This window comes from Euprymna scolopes, chromosome 1, assembly GCF_053919585.1.
Source record: "Euprymna scolopes isolate OS-2025 chromosome 1, ASM5391958v1, whole genome shotgun sequence".
In the NCBI taxonomy this organism is placed as follows: Eukaryota; Metazoa; Mollusca; class Cephalopoda; order Sepiida; family Sepiolidae; genus Euprymna; species Euprymna scolopes.
In genome coordinates this window covers 102,188,044-102,212,567 of record NC_136482.1, presented here as the reverse complement: position 1 = coordinate 102,212,567, position 24,524 = coordinate 102,188,044, and the positions used below count along the sequence as shown (strand labels likewise).

Here is a 24,524-nt window from a genome sequence, read left to right as displayed (position 1 = left end):
ACTCCTAGAAAATCTTTCATAAATGATTATCCAAGTACTTGTTATTGACAGGTCTGGACCGTAAACCACAAAAAGTTCAGGTTGTGATACTTGAAAACTGCCTGGGTGATGACACAATGAAAATATACCAGGGCATGCAGTTTTACACCCCAGAGACTGAGCGCATTGTGAAGGACATACTAAAAGCACTGGAGGAGTATTTTGTTAGAATTCTCAATGAAACTTATTAGAGATTTGCATTCCATCAGAGGAAATAGAGTGAGGGAGAGGCCTTTGACAAATTGTAGAATGATCTAAAAGTGCTGTTGAAGGCATGCAATTTCTACACCCAAGGCAGTTACTTCAGTCGGACCAGATTGTAGAAGTTGTCCGTGACCAGTAACCAAGCAGGATCTGTTAAATATGCAGAACCTCACTCAACAAAAGAGTGTAAACATATGCAGAGCAGCTGAAATGGCCTCAACCTATAGTCAAGGAATGGGACTAGATACAGCCCAGGTGATGAGGGTACGTGAAGCCAATCAAGTGAAGGAACCAGTCTCTAAAAGAGAATGCTACACACATGCACCAAAATGCAGCAGATGCCCAACCCATGGCAAACTGTGCCATGCATGCAACGAGAAGGTTCACTTAAAGTCCAGGTGTCCCAGTAAAAACAGAACAACACGAAAACAAAGATACAATACATAAACGAATGAAAACAACCTCCACTATGAGTAGTCGTGATCCTCACAAGCTCAACAAAGCACTCATGCGAGAACACTACACCATACCAATTCTTGAGGATGTTCTTCATGACATGAGAGATGCAAAAATATGCATAAAAGTAGACCTACCATCAGGATATTGGTATGTTGAGCTCGATGATGCATCCAGCGACCTGACCTGCTTTGGCCGATACTGTTGGTGTCATTTATCATTTGGCTTGAACTTCTCAGCAGAGATCTTCCAAAAAAAGCTGAATGAACAATTTCAATACATCAGGGAGTTGGCATTATTATAGATAATCTGGTCATTTATGGGAAAGACCAAGAAGAATATGACAGGTGGCTCCACAAACTACTTCAGAAATGTCAAACAATAGGAGTAAAACTTAACCCAGAAAAACTAGAGATTGGACTAAACGCAATCACTTTCAAAGGACATCACATCACCAAAGATGGCATTGGAGTTGACCTAGAAAAAGTGAGGACTATTACTGATGGGCCAGCACCAGGAAACATTCGAGTTCTCTGCAGATTCCTAAGCATGGCAAACTAAATAGGGAAATTTATTACAAATCTTGCAACATTGACAAAACTCCTCCAGAACCTAACCAAGAAAGATGTTTCATGGACATGGTCAGATTCCCACAAGCATCTTTAAGCACTTTAAAAGAAGCAATCAGAAACTCAGTCATCCTTACATACTATGACCCCCCACAAGGAACTGACTCTCAAGAATGATGCATGTGAGTATGGGTTAGGAGCAAACCAGTTGCATTTGCAAGTAGATTCCTATCAGATGCTGAACAAAGATATGCACAAATTGAGGAGATCCTGGTAATTTTAGATGGCCTATAAAATTTCACCTCTATACTCACGAAAAAGAAGTGGTAGTTTTGACTGATCACAAGTCCTCGTTTCAATCAGCAAAAAGTCCCTATCAAAGGCACTAAAACAGCTATAGAACCCCCTGCTACTGGCCCAGCAATACAACTATACACTCCAATATAAACCAGGAAAAGATATCCCATTGGCAGATACACAATCACGGGCACCAACAAACAAGCCAGAGTTGGAAGAAATAATGTCAGTAAATAATCTAACAATGCAACCAATACAAGACCACAGGTTTATAGAGATTCATCCAAAGACAGTTGAAGATTCCAACATAAGAGCACTGGCAAAAATAATTGCTAATGGGTGGCTGGATGATAAGAAAAGTCTGCCCAATTCGATCAAACTGCTGTTTGATTGCAGAGATGAACTCAATGTGCAAGATGGACTAATACTGCGAGGACAGAGAATAGTCATACTGCATGCTATGCTGACCAAGATGAAACAAAAGGCACATGCTGGTTATCTTAGCATATACATGTCTGCCAAGAGCAAAGGCCTTATAATTTGGCCAGGAATGTCTAAACAGATAAAACAATACGTTGAAGCCTGTGGCACCTGCACAACGTATGCAGACCGTCAATCAGCAGAAGTACAAATCATAGCATTAGTCCTGGAAAAACCTTAGCAACAGGTAGCAGTGGACCTCCTATCATGGGGAGGGAACAACTATCTGATCACAGTGAACCAACATAAGAATTTCTTTGAAATTGACAAACTGAACACACCGACATCAGAAGCTATGATTGAATGCATGAAAGCACACTTTGCACACCGTAGAATTCCAGAGGTACTAACCCTCGATAATGTTCCTTAATTCTCATCATACACTTTCAGAAAATTTGCAAGGAAATAGCTGTTCAAACATGAAACAATATCACCAGGCAACAGTCCAGCAAATGGTGCTACCAAAGCAACAGTAATAATCATCAAACGCTTCTTCCACAAATGCAAAGCATTGGGAGAAGATTCATTCTTAGGGTTGTTGAACCGAGGCAACATGCCAACCAAAGAACTACGCACCAGCCCAGCACAAAGATTCTTTAGTAAAAGCACAAGATCAACAGTGCTAGTTATTGAATTAAAATTTAAGCCCCGCTACGCACACTCAACTGATGAAGCATGAAGAAAACAGGAAAGGAGACTCAAACACCATGAGACAAGGAAAGAACTGAAAGGCCTCAACATCATGACAATGTTCGAATCTATGGCCTCGGTTTTTATAAAAGGATTAGGGGTAGGAAAGGATGCCATAGAGGTCACAACAAAGAATACATGAAATGAACAACATTGGAAGTGTGTAGATTCTGACTCCATATAATTAAAGACAGACGAATATTGAAGGTTGAGAACCGATTTTATTTACTACTAACAGTTTGTATTAGAAGAGGCAAAGTGTTCGTAGGATGGAATGTGATTTAACGAAGAATGGATTGTCCAATGGAGATATTTGAAAGTTTGTATTATGGTGAAATGTTCGTAGAATGTTTGCAGGTATGTATGATTTAACAAGGAATGAATGTTCGTAAAATGTTTGTAGGTATGTGTGAACTGACAAGGAATGAATGTTCATAAACATAACTTATCTTTTGGACGATGGATGTGGAAGAGGTAGACCGGTCATCCTGCTGTCAATGATGCGTGTCCTGGCTTATAACTGGAAAGCGGGTGACTTCTTTCATCAGCAGCTAGCAGCCCGGCGTCTTCGTCTTCTTTTTCCTCCTCTCTCCTCTGGTTCCCTAAAATCCCTCATTTTATAGTGGCAAACCGGCTCCCAGTGACTGTGATATTTGAGGTGTTAATTTTAGGCGCGGAGCTCTGCGATTGATCGATAACTATTTTGTGGTTATCTTATTTTTTCTTCCCAAGCGGAAGCGATGCATGGAGCCATGTGCAAAAGACGATTTTTCATTTTGTCTCTCATGGTGGATATGTTAACATCCGGTTCGCTGTTAATTCTCATCATGTTCCCTCAAATCCAGCCATCCAATCCCTACACAAGAGAGTGGAGGGAAACAACAGTCCAAAAAGAAATTCCTAGTAGGTCATATGAAGTATAGGCAAGAAATAGACAACTATACCGCAGAAACAGGCGATTCTTACGCAAAACACCCGAGAAAATACTCCTTCCCAGGACACCATCAGACTACACGCATTGATGCTCACCCTCAGGCCCATATACAGCCTGACAAACCTATATCACAAAGAGAAAGGATTGCACAGGAAAATGAGTCAGCTAAAGAAAGCACTGATGAACAGAATGGCAGACAGCAGCTAACTACACGCTCAGGACGTGTTATTCGAAAACTTGCATGCTACTGCGAATGAACAATCAACCCTTCCTCATGTTGCTATTCAAATCCCTGTCTCTACCACTTCCACCTAAGAAGAAAACAAAAGGAATAAACACCCTCCCTGACGGGGCGGGGGGCGGGTAACCAAACCTCCCACGTCTTCTCCTCTTCCTAGATAACTATCCTACAAAATAGGAAGATTACTTTATGTAAAATGGTCACTCAATAAAGTTGCTGTTTCACTTAGCTCTGTGTCGTCCTCGTTCTGAGACTAACTCATGAATGTAACACTTACGATGCCAAGCAGCCAAGCAGATTTTGTTGCATAAAATAATATAATAAAGCGAATGAAATTGTTTTTTTTTTGTTTGTTTTTTTTCCGGGCAATGCGGCCTTTACACATAACCTGCTCTGCCCAGAATAGTAAGTACTAGGAAATTATTAAATGAGTTATCATTATTCTTTAGCTAGCCCCTCTGCAAAATTTAAGAAGTTAATTATTTTGAATATTACAAATAAATACATTCTCAAATGCTTCTGATATGATAAAAGTACTCTTATCCTCTAGTGGCTCTTTGCCTTCATAAATAACAGCGGTAGTTCCTATTTACAATGCCTCCTCAGGGGCAGAGTTAGACACCAGGGTCGTTTTTTAATGTGGAGAAAAGGAACAAAAATAAAAATTGTCTCAGTCATGAAGGATTTCTCCCCCACTAACAGAGAACAAGAAATTGAAGTGTAGCATCTGAAGAACAGATACTACACTTTGATCGGTAGTTGAACAATTTAAAATATATATATATATATATATATATATATATATATATATATATATATATATATATATATATATATATATATTAAACAAACAAAATTTTCTATGTACAAGCAACGGTTGTGTTCAATGTAATAGCCAATTACCCTTTTATTGACGAAATACGCATTACTTTTTAAGCAACTTTTTATTTGAATATAAATTCATATTGAAAAAATATAATAAGGAAGGTTGAATTATATTACGAATTTTGAAAGCATGAAATAATTATACAATACCTCTGTTTTTGAATCCGTAAAGTAATTTTTTTTAATTAGTGGTTAGCTCTGTATGCTCAGGAGCACATGGAGATTATTTTCCGTAAATAACGTTTCGTGTTTGAATGAAAATTCTCGCAATGAAGGAGCCAGAAGAAACAACAGTAACACCCGAACCAGCTGCACAAAAGGTTCAGATTTCTGACCAAACGTATGATTATTATAAAAGAGTTTACTATACGTTTAAAGATATCAATGAAGCTGAGGACCAAGGTAAAAAAAAAAGCAAAACAAAATAAACAAGCAAAGACATCGTTTTAAAATTTAACATTATTAATGATAGGCTTTAGTGTATTCTTTCTTTTCTTTTCTTTTTTTTTTAATTTACGTAAATTCTTTAACAATTTACACTTCTATTAGCCTTATTGAATATATTATGATTTTATATCTTGGTTTAAGGATTTTTTTCTTTATTTTTTTATATCGTTTGTAGGTGGTGGTGGACTGGTGGAGGCATCGGCTCCTCAAATTTATCTTTAAATAACCTGTTGCGTTTATTTTTTTTTAAATAATTTTTTTTTTATGTAAACCCCCCTTCTTTTATAAGAATAATAACTGCCTCATATGAACATGACAAGATCTTTTGTTTTAAATATACCAGCGTTAAACGAGAACGCATTCCTTGGTTTTACGTTGTAAGTCCGATCTACTCATAGTAGTCACTATCATTGATCTTGCCTCCGTCGAGTTATTCTCGGTTTTTATTAATACACAATTCCGATATTTTATTTTTGTTTTCTTCTTTGCTTTCTTTTCCGTGATTTACTTTTGTTTTTAATTTACTTATCAGTATTATTATGATAGATTTCTGTCTTTGTAAAGGTAATAAAAAAATTAAAAATCGTGTAATGTACACGCACTTATCAATGAAGTGAATTTGAGCAGGGTTTCGTTGCTCCAAAACAACTGATTATTTTTTTTATTATTACTTAACATTTGTGTTTTAGTAAAATGATAATAAAAACATTGAAAACATAAGTTATGTCTATTTTAATCAAACACGCAGAAAAGAAAACAAGGTAACCGGGGAAAGGTGGTTGAATGATCGACATTCGCCATAATAAAAAAGGGAGATAACTCCAAGTTTTCTTTTTTTTTTTTTTTTTTTTATCTTAAAACGAAAGAAGAAAAAAAAAAAATTTTTGCAAATTGATTATTGCCGGATTGTTGTAACTTGCTAACACTGTCTCTTACTAGGAAATGTTACCCGCGTTTAGATAACCAGAAGAGTAGCCGACTTAGTAGTAAACGGTGTTGTGGCAAATTCAGTTTCTGATATTAAACTTCACAAAACAGAAGAGTAAGTGGCTCAAAACAGGAACTGAATCTGACAAATACTGTTTGCTGCTGACTTTGAGTCAGGTATTCTTCTGCTTTGCTATATATGTATATATATTTTTTTTATTCTAGTACAAATAAGAATTTAACGGAGATTTCCAAATTTTGACGCCAAATTGTGAACTTTTTCAAGATACACAGATGATTCCACCCCTTAAGTATCAAAGTAGATTAATGAGCAGTTAGGGAGGGACTGCAAAAAATCAACCACAGAATTACCCCACCAACACGATGTAACTCTATTATAAATTAATATTATCAGTATAACTGTTGTACCATTTAAAAGAAGGGCAAAATAAACCAGTAATAATTAAAAAAACAACTTTTCATCGAACGAAAATAATGAAATTGCAAGACGAAAATCGTGTTTACATAATTGGCGCTTTAAAATAACGTTCCCATGTAGTAGACATTCCGAACGTGAAAACATACCCGTATTTAATAAATCTAGCAAAAATCAACTAATGGTCAGATTTTCGTGAAATTGTTTATACTTATCCATTTTAGAATGAAATTACATATAAAATGCAGTTTTCGTAAAATATATGAGGGGAAATATTTTTTTAGTGCGTGTCCCCTCCCCCTATTTATTTTTTCGAAATTCGAACAAAATATATTTAAATCTATCAAAATTTCTATTTATTATGAAACATAAGAGTTCAAATAAGTAAAAAATATTTATTTTTAAAAAATTTAAATACACATATTGAACAAAAATTTATCTTGAAGTTGCAATTAAAAAATTGATATAAACTTAATATTATGTTGTTTTTTTTAAATAGCGTTTTTTTCGAATTAATATATACTATAATCAGTTGAATTGCCAAGAAAAAGAAATTTTGTAAACATTAATTTTTAAAAGATTAAAACGATTAAAATTCCATTATTTCAAAATGTTCCGTTACAACATAGATTTTTAATTGTGTTTAAATTTTTTTTTAAATATTAAGTTTTAATATAAACATGACTCTTGTCAGCTATTTTATCGCCAGATTAAACCAATTTGAAAATATTGTTGCACAAATATCAGCATTTTGTAGACCTGCCCCCCCTCATATTTTGTCTCTTTTTACTGAACAAAATATGGAACCCCGTAAGTAACCAAAAGAACATTCAGTAAAACCGTATTTCATATTTGATATACAAATCTTTATAATATTATTAATCATGTAAATCTTAAAACCTAACAAAATTATAACAAAGCAGTTTGAAGAAGATAAACAAAGGTTTTTAAAAAATCATTTAGTCATTTCTGCTTTTTCATAGTTCATATAGTTAACACAAATCTGACGTCACGGAAACATGCGGTCGAATTTTCACAATCGTTGGCAGTCCCTAATGAGCAGGAAGCTTGTTCTAGCAATACCAGACACCATAAAGCTGAACAAGGCACACACTGCTACTTAATTGGGCACTCAGTCTTTAAATCAGTAATAAGTACATTTCTCCTACCTCCATCAAAATAAAACTTATATAACTGCATTTACAATAAAATTTACTTTAAAATGGTATTTTAATATTTTTGTTGTGATTTGTATACTCAAAGAAATCGCTATTTAAATCCGACTATTAACAATAGGTATGTGCAAAATGAATGCCGATGCTCAAAATGTATAAACATTTTGACTCCTCCCTTTACTTAAAAAATCACCAAAAATCAGGAAATTAATCAATTTTTATGAAATTTTCAGTATTTATCAAAATAATGATCGTGGAATATAATAAACTAATTAATTTTATTTAAATCTTAGTGGAAATGTATTATTTTGTTTTAACAAAAAATACCTTTACTAAAGTTATGGTTTTCAGTAGTAAATAAAAAAATGCAAGAATTTATTTTTGCTTTTTTTATATAAATAAAGCATTGTAATTTGTAACAATAAAAATAAAATAATTTTTACAGGGACTTTACGAAAAAAGCCCCTAAAGTCCATATTAATGAATTTGATATAACTCTGAGAAAAATGAATTTCTTGAACTATCGATATTACCTTGTAATTAAGAATTGTTTCTTTAATATTTTTACAAAAAAAAAATTATAATTACAAAAAATATTATTTCTACTTTTTTTTTTTAAAATTACAGGTTTTGCATAATTTTTATATGTAAGATTTTAATAATTTCCTTGCTCGCAAGAATGCGAAACTTTCGGCGTAACATTTTTTATATAATATTGAACAATAATTAAAAAAAAAAATTAATCTAAAAACAGGAACATAGAAAAATAATTAAATTAAAAAATGGAAAAATTTATACAAACGTTCAGAATAGGAACATATGGATGCACATCTAGGAAAAAAAAATATCACACCCCTTCCTCCCTTTTAATTACATGAATTCTCTCTGATTCTCTCTCCTCTGATTTCGAGCGCGTGGTTCAGTGGGGGAAGATGTGGCTGGTTACCTTTAATGCATCCAAAACCAAACTCCTATCCTTACATCATCAATGCTCTGATCCCCATCTGGCATCAATTGTGATGGATGGCTCTTGTCTGGGAGAGGCCCCGTGTTTTGACAAGCTTCTGGGTTTGACCTTTACTCTTGATCTGAAATGGAACACGTACATCAAGTCTGTTGCCAAGGTCGCTGGAAAGATGGTGGGATTCTTCTACCGCTCCAGAAGATATCTCACTACTAATGCAATTCTCTATCTATATAAAAGCCAAGTACGTCCAAGGATGGAATACTGTTGCCATATCTGGGCAGGAGCTGCAAAAAATAGCCTATCCTGCCTTGACAGAGTACAAAATAGGCTTAGTGGGGAATGCCCTTTTCTCTACCCTGCAACCTCTCTCCCACAGAAGAGACGTTGCGAGCCTATCCTTGTTTTATCGTTATTTCCATGGCAGGTGCTCATCTGAACTCCAATCTCTGGTCCCCCCTCGCCAATCTTTCACGAAAAACACCCGTCTAGCCGAATCCACTGTGAAAAATTTCCCCCACTCTTTATCTGTGCCTAAATCAAAACGTGGATTCCATGAACAAAGCTTCTTTCTTAGAACTGCATGCCTGTGGAACTCTGTTCCGTCTGCCTGCTTCCCACCGGACTACAACTTGGATGTCTTCAAGTCCAATGTTAACAAATTCCTAATGAACCGCCCCCTTAAGTAAACACTTCATCAAATCTCCACACTAACATAATGTACTTGTAATAACCCTTATCCCTGAGTGGCTTCCGGGCCTTGATAAGTGGTGATCACTGTGTAAAAAAAAAAAAAAAAAGAAAAGAAAAAAAAGACATCACTGCCTGAAATTTTGGACCTTCGTGCATTCCATGTATACAAAATTTTAGTTTGCCGCGTTTTGCGAACGGAAAAATCACTCGGTTTGGTGGCTAATTAATGTAGGTTTTGTACAAGCAAGGTGTTTTTTTTTTTTATTTATTTAATTCAATATCTTAGGACTTTACTAATTATCTATATATTATATTAGACCCAGAAAACTAATTTATCTTTTAAAGGATTTTTATAATGAATTTATTTAACTCCAAAATTTTGCTGAATTGAGTAGCTAGCCATGAAAACATTTTTTCATAACTTTTTTTTTTTTCACATGTACAAATATTTTTTTCCTTTTGGAAATTAAATTTAGTCCTTAATCTTTCAAATACAATCAAAAAGTAGTCAGAAACCTACAAAAAAATTATGATAAATCGGCTTCCAAAACTAGGTCCCCCTATTTTTGTCGGCCCATTTTTGCCCGTACCTAATTAACGACGAAACATGCCAGCATAGTATGATGCTAATGAGAGATTTTTTAAATTTCTAAATTACTATAAAATACATATAATATCTGCATATATTTTCGCAAATGTCAAAAATATACTGGGCAGCAGAGTATATTACACGAACAGATCTTTCTAAATATTCTTTTCTTAGATGTCTTCCTTGTAATTGATTGAAAATTGGAGACAAAGATTTATTTCTTTTAAAACAAAGCTGATTTGCATTAGTTGATCGTTATTTGGCAAAATGCTATTTGAAGATTTTCATAAACAATTGAAAATAGTTGACAATTGGTATGCAAAATAAAAAGACGGTATAGAAACAATAGTTAATAAAGCTTCCTCTTGATGGTAAGAATAAGTTTCTAAATAATAATGTTACTGTTTAGAAAACTATTCTGAATGGTCGTGGTGTAACTTTTCTGTGCTTTCCCTCTATCAAAAACCATTTAAATTTTTTTAACTAATTGTAAAGATTTAGTCGGTTATTACTAGTGTCAGTATAACAGATATGTTTTTTTTTACTCTTATTTACTTCAAGCACATTGTCACTGAGACAAACAGGGGACACTGTAGAATTTTGTATCTTAGGGAGGCTCAATCAGTGAAACACTTTGCATTTGCGCAGTAGTAGCTGCACAGATTAAAAGTGAAACATTGAAGAAAGCAAAGCTTTCTTTCATCCATTCGGTTGACTCTGCAGAGAGAAAAAAATTTACTCCATGGGACATCTCTGGTGTGCTCTTGGGATTCAATAATACAATATGGGTAAACTATACTATGTTACTGTCCTCGTGAACTTCTGTTTCTTTTTGATTAAAATACAAAATTAAAATGTGTTTACATTATCGTTACTACATTAGTGAAATGCATAACTGTATGCAATATTATTATTGCTGTCTTAATGAGTAAGAGTGCTTTTAGAAAGTTTTTGTATACAGTACTAAATGCTCCCCAATCTCATACATAGACGTTTTAAAACTGCATGCAATATTTACAGGGTTTTTTTTTTTCGCAATTTGTAAGGGAACTGGGGGTGGTATAAAAAATATAACCTCTGTGAATAGTGAGGGAATACTGTATCTTATCTTTTTGAGGAATGGCTCTTCAGCTTGGGGTAAAAAATTAAGTGATATCTACTAATATCACACCGTGATCAGTGTTCCCAAGTCCCTCGGGAAATGTAGTCAGGAATAGATCAAGAAATGTGGCTTGCTGATCCTTGCAATCTAAGAGACAGGTCAGGAAAGTGACAGTCAGTGAAAGGGAATGAGATATAAACTATATGTGCTGCTACCTTCTTTATAATTTGAGAAACCGAGTCAATTACATGTATTTGGGTGCTAGTATCTAAAGAAAGGGCTGCAACTTTACTCTAAGAGGCGTGGTTAAGCACAGTCGAAGAAGAATAGAGAGAATATAAGTAACTAAGTCTTGGACCGAAGGAGAACAGTAGACTGTAGTAGATTGATTTGTTTTCCTTTAAAAATAAGATACAGATAATAACAATAATAATAATGGTAAATTTGTAGAATAACACTCAGCTAAATCACCCCTCAGAAATGAAATTTTACTTTTTTTAGGTGATTTAATGTGAACACCTTGAAAATCTTAGCAGAAAGGGAAAAAAACACCAATTATTTTAGGATTTAGAGTGGGAGATCAGTTTCATGTATAATCATTTCCAGGTCATTCTAACTTTTTAGGGATATCCACTAAAATTTCTTGTACCACTATCAGTCCAACTGGCAAGGTTGTAAATATAAGTATAATTGCTTAAAATGGTAGACTACCACCCCCTGCACAAAAATAAATAAATGACTTAAAATTTTCATCGCTTTTGGACCAAGCAGCATTTTAAAGACATGTAACCAATTTTGTTTGTTTTAAATTTTGGTCATATTAATGCTCCTGATCAAATTTTAGCATAAAATATGTCATTAAGTCATAAAAAACCTGCCCCCTTCCTACTACTAACCCTAAGTCCTGGTGGTAATACAGAAAATAAAGGTATTACATGTAGTTGTGATTTTGCCAGTCAGACTTGGAGCTAGTGGTAAAAAAATTAGTTAACTGCCATAAAAAGTAAGAATGACCCAGAAATAGAGTAAATCTGTATGCACAACTAACTCTAAATTCTAAAATAATATATATATATTTTTTTTTTTTTAGTGTGTTCACACATAATAGCCTAAAAAAAAGTAGAATCTAATTTTGTGGGGTATTAGGCTGTTTTTAAATGTAGATATAATCTCTTTTTTAATTTGACAAAATTCTCAATGTATTATAGTTATGTATTGTATCCAAGATTTTATATATTAATTGTGAGATTTTAATCTATATTTTTCTTGTGTCTTTTTTCATATTTATTTATTTGTGTCATTATCACCTGAGTTTAGTGAAAATAGCTATTGAAAATTGATTGAATTCCAAAGGGAAATAAACATTAGGTTCAAAGAATTTAAAACTGAAAAATACAGCAAAACATTATTTCATTTATTTTATACATTTATATATGAGATAACCTGACCAGACAACAGCCAGCGTTAAGGTGGTGCCAGCACAATAACAAAAATAATTGTTACAGCATTTTAATATTCAACTAGGTGTGCAAACATTGAGTATTTCAAAAGGTTTGATAAGGAAATATGTGAACGTAAACTATAAAATATTTACCAATAAAAAAAAAAATTAAATTAGACTCTGAAAGTTAAATCTGGAAATGGGATTTCTAACCTATGGTCTTGTACAAAGTCTTATATTGTAAATAAACAGTATTTTAATAAATAGATACATTGTGTTTGTTTAATTTTTTTTTTCATTCTCAAGAAAAATGTATAAAGAATCATTTTTGGAATCCGAAATAAGACTAAAATGTTTCTGATTTTGATGCATAAAGTTCTGATTGTTTTCTGATTCTCAAGTAATCGTTCCAACATTAATTCTATCTTCTAAGTATAAAATAAAATAATTGTCAGTTATATATTCTTCAGATCAATAAAACAAATATCATTTTTTATATATATATATATATATATATATATATATATATATATATATATATATATAAATTTGTACTGTTTTAATCAACAGGGCAACAGAATTCGATTTTTGAACAATTAATTTTAAGAGGTATGAAACCTTTTTCCCTTAATCACTAATCACTGTTTTTACTGATTGAACAATCTCATTTATTAATGTATGTGAACGATGATAATGTACACATGAACACGAAATGCTTTAGTGTATTATTATATGGAGGGTTTAAATTTTAATTCAGAATTAATGAGACACTTGATATTTTTTTCCTAGTTTGAATTATTTGGATTATTCATACTACTGTTCTCATCTTGAGTGTTATTCTCACAACGTTTCTGTCAGGACCCGTAGCTTAACAAATAAAGTAGTAAGTAAAAATTCAGTTCTATGTGACACTCTTTTAGAGGTTGTAGGTGTAATCCTCAGTGTGGGTAATACTAAAAATATAATTGCAAATTACTTAGGACTTTTACCCAGTCATACTGACCAGTGTGGATTAAATAAAGAGTTCTGTTCAACATTTACATGCACATTCTTGAGTTCAACAGAAAGACTCCCAAGTTCAATAAGATATGCCTGAAGACGGTGAAAATAATACTCAAGATAAGAATAGTAGTCCGAATAATGCAAATTATCAGTCCTCATCTCAAAAATTAAAACAAAATTTCTTAAATTACTAGTTCTGAAACCTATAGTTTTAGTATGGTAATATAATACTGTTGGGACAATTAATCAGAGCCGGAATCGAGAATCAAAATAATTGGAAATTTCTGGTTATTGGAATCCGAATCAAAAAAAATCTGTGTCTGTATTCCAATTCCAAAAACGATTCTTTTAATTATCTTTGTTTATGTGATTTTGTTTAAAACATAATCTTCCACTGTTGGTAGTAATGTTAAAATAGTAAATATTTATTGATTTTAAACACCCAGTAAAACAAAAATTGATAAATCATCCCTGCAAATGTATTTTTACATTTGAGAAAATGTATGCACATTTAACATGTATTTATAGTTAAATATTTAGAGATTTATGAAGAATCGGAATCAGTAATTGCATTGGTGTTGAGAATTTAGTACAGAATTGGTAATTGTATTGGTATTGGGGAAAAATATTGGAATCATCCCCATCACTAATATATAATAAAACTATAGTATATTTTAGCGTATCCTTCTTTTATTTTTCAGATGTATTTTTTACTAATGTGTTTCGGCAGCTTCGAAGTGAAGCTCTTGTTGTCTGTCAACACAAAGTCCTGAGCTACAATATTGAAGAGATGTTGAAATTTGCACGTCCGAAACACCTCTACATGCTTTGGAAAGCATTTGTTTCAGATTGGATGGAAGTCTGTACAGATGCTTATGCCAGTCATGTGTTCCACAATCTCGTCCTTTGTTTTCCTATGACTTTTGACCTTGATATTGCCACCCTTTCGGTAAACGAGGAAGGAAACGATAGTGAAGAGAATAAAATGGAAGAATCTGGTGAGAAGGTGAGCATCACATCTGCAAAACGGTCAAAGAAGTCGGGTGCTGTGACATGTCCACGTAAAATGTTTTTGGGATTTTGTTCGTTCATCGAAGAACATTTTGACGAAATGATAAAAGATACTTATGCAACGCATATTGTGCGTGCTGTTTTACAAGTTCTTGCGAATATACCGGTAGATAACAACATCACTGTCATACATCATAAGAAAGCAGAAAGTAAGTTTGCTTTTTTTTTCTTCTTTTTCATTCATCTTTTTGCAATTTTGGAAGGTCTGCACCTTGCGCTAGTTTTGTTCTTCTTAACATAATGCTCTCTGATAAATATGCCAAATAAAAATCTAATTTTAGAAAATACTTGTTATGGCGAAAAAAATAAATGGTAACCAAATATATAGGTCCATCTTTTTTGACCATACTCTTTCTTCGCAAAAGCCAACCCATTCTCACCTTCACCTTTACACGTCTATCTTCTTCTGCAGCAACTTTGTTTCTCCTTGACCACGTGGTGACCTTTATTTTCTTTTTCTTCAGACACGAGCCTGAGCACACTTGTTAATTTGCATACACATCCAAATGCTGCTCCTGCTACTCATACAATCACTTGCCATCTATCCTTTTGGCTGCTGCTGATATTTTCATACGTGCTCATTATGCGCTCTGTTACACACCTTCCCTTCCAGAAAAAAAATTCTTTACAGGGATTTAATTAAACCTGGCTGAGATAATAAAAGAAAACAATAAAAGAAAACTCAAAAGTTCTCACAATAAAACATGAATAATTAAATCTAAATAAAAACGCCAGTATATTTCCATTTTATACTTTTTCCTGTCAGAAATTTCTTTCCTTATTTATTTCTTTTTTTCATTTGTAAAAATAAAGGAATTCCAACATATTCTTCCAAATATTTAAAGACCATGTTTTAATACGGTGAATGGGGGGGGGCAGTGAACTGTTTAAATAGTGAAGATATGTTGTTTTTTTTTCTTTGATTTTCAGTGTTAAATTGTTTCAGCTTGATTGTGCAAGAATACAGTTTCAAATGCTAAAAATATTTTACAAAGCCAATCAGATCATTACAAGACCAAATCAGAGTTTGCATAGTCTTTGTTTATTGGTCTTGAGTCTCTAAATTCACCAAACTGAAACAGGATATTTTTATTTTAGTAATAAGTCAGTTTCTTGCATATTAACAGTTTTCATAGCACATATGTTATAATATTGTGTTCCAAGATATATTGATACTTTTATATATTTTTGGTGTAAGTTTTTTCCCGCAGCTTTGTTTCTTATTCTCTTACATCAACTTTCAGTTCCTTCTCACTTTCCTAAAACTAATATCTCTCCTTGCTCTTTTGAAAGATTTTTACGCTAACTGCCCAAATAGTTTTTCTGTGGTCAAAACTCCCCTCCCCAGAAATCTTTGAGTAAACTAATACTCATAACTTTCTTCTAGTCCATGACTCATTGTTCCTTTATTGCTCAGTTATTCTTAAGAAGATTATTTGAGAGGACACTAGTTAATCTAACCACTTGTTTAATCCATGACCCTTTTTCTTTTTTCTTTACGCTCAGCCCCTGTTTAGCAGGATTATTCACAACAATTTTGGCCCATTTTTTTTCTCTAGTCACTTTTGACGAGATTATTCAAGATAATTACAGTGGACACCTGACTCAACAAGCCAGAAACATTATACATACCCCCAACATTATACAACAATTATTGCATTTTATCCTTTTCGTACCACAATACAGTTTGACCTTATCATTAAGCATAGACAGTTTTATCTAATACAAGCACTCTTTCTTCACTAACTACTCTCTAATTTCTGCTATTCTCTAAGCTTCTCTGTTCGTAAACTGGCACATCAAATGTCCAGTCACTAACTTCTAATGACTAGGTTACACTGCATACCCTGGAAATTTGGTTTCATGTCCGAATTCTGTCAACAACTTTCAGACTGTCTACAGAAAAAAATCCATTGCTGTTTACATTCTCCATCTCTATAATGAGAATTGTGAGCACCCCAAATGTTTAGTGGGCATTTATCTTTACCATAGCTGCAATGCAAGCTTCTGCATCTCCTTATCATGAAGAGTTTCAGTTTCAAAGAATAATTTCCTTCATGTCAAGTGTTCTACCTGACCGTCATATAGCTTTGCTTGCTTTTATTTCAAAATTAAAACTACTTAAAATTTTAATATTTCAGTGTTCCGTATTTATCTGAATCAAAGTAGCAAAATACCAGCAAACAAAAGCATCACATATGGTTAAAAACCTTGCAAATAAATCAAAATTATTTATAAATCGCTCAGTATGGTCTGTGCTAAAAATGACCAAGTTTTTTTTTTTTTTCCAGTTTCTTATTAAAAAACTTTTTAAAAATTCAATGTCTTCATATTTAATAATCATTTTTCACAATGGCAGGATTAATAGTCAATTATAAATGACCCATAAGCTTAGAACAAAATTACTGCTCTTTATAGAAATAAAGTCAGACATATTTTTATAGTTTAGTACTTACTTTAGTACTTATATTTACTTTTTCACACATTATCACATAAGTTTAAACATTTATTCCAGTCTTGTAAAACCTCCAGCAAAGTTTTTCAAATTTTAAAACTTTAGTAATTCATAACAATGAAACTCGAGATACCACTTAAACAGTCTAAACACAAACTTATAAAAATATGTTCTAGTCAAAATGGTTCATTCCAAATCTTTCGCTAAAACAAAACTAGCTATTTGCTATGTTAAAATGAGTATGAAATAATATCACTTATAATAATGCATAATCGACCTCTAACATTTTTACACTAAAACAACATTGATGGTAAACCCACCATCCCTACAAAACAAGAAAATCTGACAAAACCAGAGAAAAATTCAAAAGAGAGCAGGCAATAAGAAAAAGAGCGAACAAGTGATTCACTGGTTTGTGCAATATCTTTTTCTTTTTTTTTCAACTTGTCCACTCTCAACCTGATTTTTTTTTATGCCCTTCTTTTCCAACTGCATTTTTCGTGGTAATGTTTAGTTTTTTTTTTTTCTTCATATTGACCCTTTTATGATAAAAGGCCTAGCCATGGCATCAAAAATAATTATAATGTAATGTAGATACGGTCGCAGTTACAAACAAACAAAAATAAAAAAACCTGATTCGGCTTTTCTTTCTTTTTTACACATGTCGTTTGTTACCGTTTTTCTTTCTCCCTGTCTCGACACTAGCTTAAAAATCTCTGATTTCTGCTCCACTACACGCCGGTTGTAGACAACTATTTCTTATACGTCCATCTGCATAGCAGCCAAACTATTCTGGTATTTATCTTTACACGTCCATCTCCTTCAGCATCGACTTTGTTTCTGCCCAACCACGTAGTGCCCCTTTTTTTTTCTTTTTCTTCAAATGCAAGCCTGAGCACACTTGCCAATTTTCATATGCATTCAAACACTGCTCCTGTTGCTCATAAAATAGCTTGCCATCCATCCTTTGGCTGCTGCTACTATTTTCATAGGTGTTCATATGTGCTCTGTTGCAATAGTACTTGGTTTGCGGCACTTTTAGAAAAGTCAATATAAAATTTCAGCTAGATCAGTCCTGTAGTTTCTGAGAAAAAGTAGAATAGACAGACAAACTGAGAGAAATATTATGTAAATATAATCTCTATCACCATGTCTCATTTCGAATTTCCTGTCTGTGATGTTATATCCTGACATGTATCTCTAACTCTTGACCCCTGCTGGAAAATTCCATTTTCTTCTTCTTGCTTAATTAACCTTAAATTGTTACTTTTATTTCATTTAGATTGTAATATTTATGTGATGTGTAGCATGACATTTGAAACCCGAAATATGCAGTAAAAACAGTTCATCGCTGGTGACCAATCTTGAAGGATCTACAAGATATATTTACAATGGTTTCATAAGATGATCCTTTAAAGAAACTAAATCAAGTTAATAGTTCAAGTGTGCAAGATGTATAGAGATCTGCAACTATTGATCAGGTTTTGCAACAGTAGAGAAGGATCATCCAAATTCTACAGGTTCACTGACACCATTTTGCCTCCAATACACAAATCTGGATGCAATGCAGGATTATCCACCTTAACCAAACACTTTTAAAGAGGAGACTTTATTGGTTCAACCACGCTGCAACATAATTCATCCATGTAACTAGAACTACTCCAAGTTTGGCAAAGATGCTCAGGATGCCAACTGAAGATGTGGTTACTAGGGTTGTGACAACACTATATTCTTTTCATTGTTTTGACTCTTGAGTATATATCCGTTAATATCTTATGTTTTTATATAGATAGATGTGGTTCTCAGTTGATTAAGTGTGTTTAACTGTATTGGATATATACCCGAGAGTTAAAAGAATGAAAAGTATGTTCTGTTGTCACAGCCCTAGTTGTTATTATTAAAGCTGACATCAAATCTATCTCCGGTCCACTGGTCAACGGTGTTCACAACTGGTTCCTGAATTGGCTGCCTATAACTATCTTGACTGCTGTGGACCATCATAGATCTTTACTCTCTGCTACCAATATGAAATTAATGTCTGTGCATATGGTTTTTACACCCTCTGGAAGTTCAGTAGTATATCTACTTAACACCTCTAGTTACTCTGTCTGCCTTAGTCTTCATATCTTGAAAGTTACTTCAAGGGAAGTAACTCCTCTGTCATCTGGCATTAAGTTTTGCATTCATTTCTGTTCAATAAATTTTAAACTATGTACATTTTTGAGATGAAAACATGTATAATATGGCATTTTGAATGTATTTTTTTTCTTTTAACTCCAGACAATAAAGTTAAACTTCACAAATCCAAGCCAGATGAAACATTTCATAAACAATTTTTTACTATATCCAAGTTGATTATCAAATCTCCCAATTTCTCAGGTGAGTATGAGTTTCTTTTCTTATTTTATTATTTTTATGCTTTATGATGCTAAAAAGGATTGTGTCCAGAGAAAGATACATCGTTTTGTTCAATAACAATAATAAAAGTTCGAATGATAATGTTACAAATTTTTTTCTTTACTCTCTTGTAAAACATGGAAGATTAAAAAAAAAAGTTTATTATTAGCTGAAAGGTAACGTGTGATACTATCGATGTTGTCTCCCACCTTCTGAGTGTTAAGAAGAAAAGAGAAAAGATGAATAGGTATAACAAAAACAAAGAGGAAATAGGTTTGTTGAATAAACAAAAGTATAGGAAATGGGGTCAATGAAAAGAGATAAATCATAGGAAATAGTTCACCAATACACACAAAGAGGAGCTGAGATGGGGTTGTAATCAAGGTATGTCAGATGACAAGAATAAAAAGGCCAGATATATAACTAGAGTTTTATGAGCAGTTTTTGGTGTGGTCATGAATTTTAGGACAGTTAAGAACAAGTTGGGGGCAGGGTCTTGAATGTGACAGTTGAAGACAGTTGCAAGTTTGACTCCGTTGAAAGCTGATTGTAGCTTAGACTACATTGAGAGAGCTCTGGGAAATACATCAACTGACAAATCTGCCTTGATAGAAAAATTAAAATATGGACGTTAGCGCTTAGAAGGTAGTTTCTCTCGATCATGTGACATGCACACAGTCCAACTAATATTTACAGAAAGTCTTGAGTGTGATTTTGTTTTTCATTTTATTTTTATACTTGCAAGCCAGGGCACCACTTCGGCAATCACCAATGTGTGAAAGATGACAACACATCCAGAATAAGAAGAGAAGGTGAAAGAAAATAAATCCATGTCACACTATCTTTGGGTTGGCAATTGTTGTTGAGTGGGATAACACCTTTTGTCAGAAACGTATTAGCTCCTATTTTGCTTTGTGAGGACCGTATACAAAAGTTTGTACATTTCTGCAAATGGTTATGCATGACATTGCTTCTTATAATGATATGCCATGTAGCCAATTTCTTTATTGAGATTACCATATTTCATAAGACTAAAAATGAAACTTGTTTTTATTTTGTTTTTGTTTTTTAAGTTGGGGAATTTTAGCATTTCCTGAAGTTTCTTCTTTTGCAGAAGAAAAACTATGTAGAAAGTGAACCTTGGGTTTATTTTCGACAATCTTGTAATTCTTACTTTAGTCCTTCCATGAGCAATGTTTCTGACAAAATGGAAAGAACTAATGTTTTCTGGGTTGGAATATGTCCATTCATATTACATTTATTGTTGGCTAGTTTTTGACCTTGAAATGGCACTTTATTTACTTTTTAGCTCCTTACATCAAGTAGCTTCATGCCTTGTTTGGAGTGATTTCTAAAATAAAAAAGTTTTGTTTAAAAAATGACTTGAAAATAGAAATGATTTTTTTTATTGCTTACTTTTTTTTTTTTTTTTTTTTGGTATAATGTTGACATTATCTTAATCTCACATTCATTTCTTTTTGTTCTATGGATGCTTCATTAACCCCACCAGCAGGAATGAACAAACAGAATGACCTCACAACTTCAACGATAATCTGTGCTCTGAGGTTTTTCAGTTGAGCTAATAGTAAAAAAGAAAAAGACTTAATTAATATAATTAATACTTGGTTAAGGGCACTTTGTAAATACAATTACCTGACAATCTAAGTATAGTCCAAAGTCTATCTGCACTTTATTTCTCCATGTTCCTAAAGTTATGCCATGGAAACGTTGATAACTAAAACTCATCTGATCAGACTGAAATTTTGTATCGTGGATATTGTTATCAAAGAACATCAGATCCATACATTAAATTGGGGAAAAACAGAAATTCAAATGTTGTCAAAATTTGGACTGAGGAAAAACTTTTTAAGGAGAAGGTCATTATTTATAGTCCAGATAGCAGGTCTCTACAATAAAGATAACCAAAGTTATTGCCAAAAAGTGTAACTTTCACCTTTTTCTTGATATTTGACCTAGATATCTCAAAATTAAATCAGTTTTGTGAGACCATGACTGATATTTTAACCAAGTTTGGTGACAATTGGTCAAGTGATGTGGATGCTAGGCTTTACACAAACACAGTGGCAAACAAACTCAACTGGTAATGTAGCTTCTTCTAGGCTGAGGCAATTTTAATTTTTGCCTCCTTTTTGGCGAACTGGATTTTCCCCATATTAAAAACCGACTTTGTGTCTAATTCTGCTCTTGTGAGGGAACTAAGTTTAAATGCTTCTAAATTTCTTTAAAATTTTTAAGGATCACAAAGTAATTTAGTTTTTATTTTTATTTTTTTTTCAACTATTGAAAAAAGATTAAAATTACCAACTTAATTATTAATAAACAAAAATGCATTCTGGTAGATTTAAATTTTGATATTTATGCTGAATACTGACTACGTCATCATTGACATTCTAAACAGGCTATATAAACGGTTGGTAGGTGCTGAATGATACTTTCATGTTTTTTCTAATCTTTTTTTTTTTTTTACCGAAAACAATGTCAATTGTTTGTAATGGTAATTTTGATGAAAGAAAGGTACTTGTGCAGTTTATGGATTCTCCTCTACTGTGTTGAAATAATAACATTATTACTGAGAAAGCTATTCTTAACATGGGAAGGAGGGTGAAATATTCTATATTTTCATCTAACAACACCTAACCTAACAAAAAAATAAGATGCTGTAAAAAAAAAAAAAAATAAATAAAAGATACTATTTGCCATTTTTGGTTGCTGCAGTTTCATTGGATAAGCATTTCGACACCTTCTGCCAGTTTTACATAACCTGTCCGGGATATGCCAAATGTGGTCTCTATTTAGCATAAGAACCTAAGTTTGTAATTCATTTTTTTTATGTAGTATTTTTTAAAAAAGTTTGTTTTAGTATTTCACACGATTGCAATGCTTTTATTATTAATAAATAATTAATTAGTAGTAAGTTATGTTGACGTGTGAAATACAGACACACAAGTGGTCACACAATTTATTTTAATATAATATAGAAATTTTTTGTTTTTTTGTAGAATTTTTTATTTAAAATTTTTGCAATTCTTTTCCTTGTTCGTAGATTTGATGTTTTATTTTGTTTTATTTAATTGTCACTCTTAAAAAAAAAAAAAAAAGAAAAGCCAGAAATTCAAAAATCATAACTTTAAATACCTGAAATTCTGATATAATCATTTTATGTTATCCTCCATTATAATTTCAGAATATATTTGCCTGAAAAATTCAAATCCGGTAATACAACTGATCCTAAAGCTTACATTCCAGTTAAGACAAGACAAAGGGGAGAAACTCTGTAAGAAAATGATTCGTTCATGTGGTTTCTTTGATGTTCCTCCCGTTGATTCAAATACACATCTTACTGACAGCAACAGGTATTTTGTTAAACACTTATTCGTTATTTAAAAAAAAAATCAAAATTAATGTCTATGCATATGTTGAAAATTTGGCTAAGCTCATATAAGTGAACATATGTGTGTTCGTCTAATTCGCGGTATGAATAATAGAGGGTGAGAGGAGAGGAACAAATAAGAAAGTAAAGAGAAAAGGTAGTGAGGAGATCAGCTGCTTTTGTTTCTTTCAAAGTTTTGTACCGATTAACAATACAGAATTCAGTTTTTAAACTGTTGACTGCTGTTGCTTTTGCTTCTAATGCTTAATATTACCTATTAAATATTTTTTCAATGGTAGATTGATTTGCTTATAAAATAAAACATTTTTGTCATTTTTAACATATTTTCAGAATGTTTAATCAATGAATATGTCGTACACATTTGATCATCAAAAAGTTATATATGTTTGTGAACAATATATTTATAATTTACGTGACTGAAAGATGTATTTAATTAATTCCTATTACAGTCATGTAAATTATTTCATTATTTCAAGTTGAAAGAACACACACTCAAGCTACATAATTTTTTCTTCACTAATGACAACAGTGTTCACTTTTTACATGGTCCTTTTTTTTTTCACCAACAAAACACACATTAATGACGTGGCTTCCAAAATAAGTCTCTTGAGTAAAAAAAATTGGCCTCCTTTTATTCTGCCATTTTGAGCTCCCAATAGCACCTAAATTTGTATAATCATCCACATCTCTAACTCAAATGAAAAGCATTGTTGATCATGTTAAATAGTATATTTTTGTTTTATTATTCCAGATTACCAAATTTGATGATGGACGTTTATGCGACTTATTTAGTTCAGCTTTTGCTTGAACATTGTTCCGAAGAAATTTTCTTGGCTTGGTATGAAAGTTCATTTCAGAACAGATTAATTGCATATGCTGTTCATAAGCACTCAAACTATGTCTTACAACATGTCATCGATAGATGTTCTAGCAAACACATGGTAAGATTTATTCAATGATTTATTCTTCTTTATTACATGAACTGTTCAAACTAATGTTTTGTGCTAGTAAAGAGATTGAGAAATATGAAGTTTGAATGAGATCATCTGTTAATCTGGAGATTTTTAATTGGTCAGTCAATTAAGGTAGTCTGTAAGACATTAGGAAACAGGTAATTGGATGTAGATGCACCTTATTTTCATAAGGGGTGGGTGGTAATGTAAAGTTCTAGGAATGTGTGCTGCAACCAAACAAGATGGTGATTGTAGAATTGAATAAATTAATATTTTAAATATGTTACTTTGTAATCATTTATTTCTCTGTGTATTGCAGTCACTCTAAAGAATAAAATCCAAATTGGTTACATGGTAATGCATGTGATTCCGATAAAACCATTAATATAGTAATGAAAGTTGAAAACAAAATCAAAAGTTTTCTACTCTAGAACTGTATTAACCAATTCTCCAAAACACATAAATCAATGGAATAACCTGACACAAACAACATCAACTTCATTTTTTTTTTTTTTTTTTTTTTTTTTGCTGAATGTGGTCCCAACTCGTCATATCAATTTTACTGTCTTCCCAGGAGGAAAGTTTTTACTTTTTTATTTTTATCTCATTAAGGAGAATTCGCCCATGCAAAACAATACACATTTGCATAAGTGAACTCTTGTGAT

At 32.6% G+C, this 24,524-nt stretch overlaps 1 protein-coding gene across 1 annotated transcript in view; it reads left to right on the top strand.

The window, feature by feature from the left end:
• The first annotated feature begins 4,982 nt into the window (after window positions 1-4,982).
• The window catches only part of LOC145261218 (nucleolar protein 9-like), a 41,731-nt gene continuing 22,189 nt past the window's right edge, over window positions 4,983-24,524 (top strand). The window contains exons 1-5 of the mRNA XM_080119611.1: window positions 4,983-5,197; window positions 14,273-14,791; window positions 19,378-19,476; window positions 22,700-22,868; window positions 23,658-23,847. Coding sequence (XP_079975737.1) covers window positions 5,050-5,197; window positions 14,273-14,791; window positions 19,378-19,476; window positions 22,700-22,868; window positions 23,658-23,847 — 1,125 coding nt within the window. The 5' untranslated portion in view covers window positions 4,983-5,049. The remainder of the gene's footprint in view (window positions 5,198-14,272; window positions 14,792-19,377; window positions 19,477-22,699; window positions 22,869-23,657; window positions 23,848-24,524) is intronic.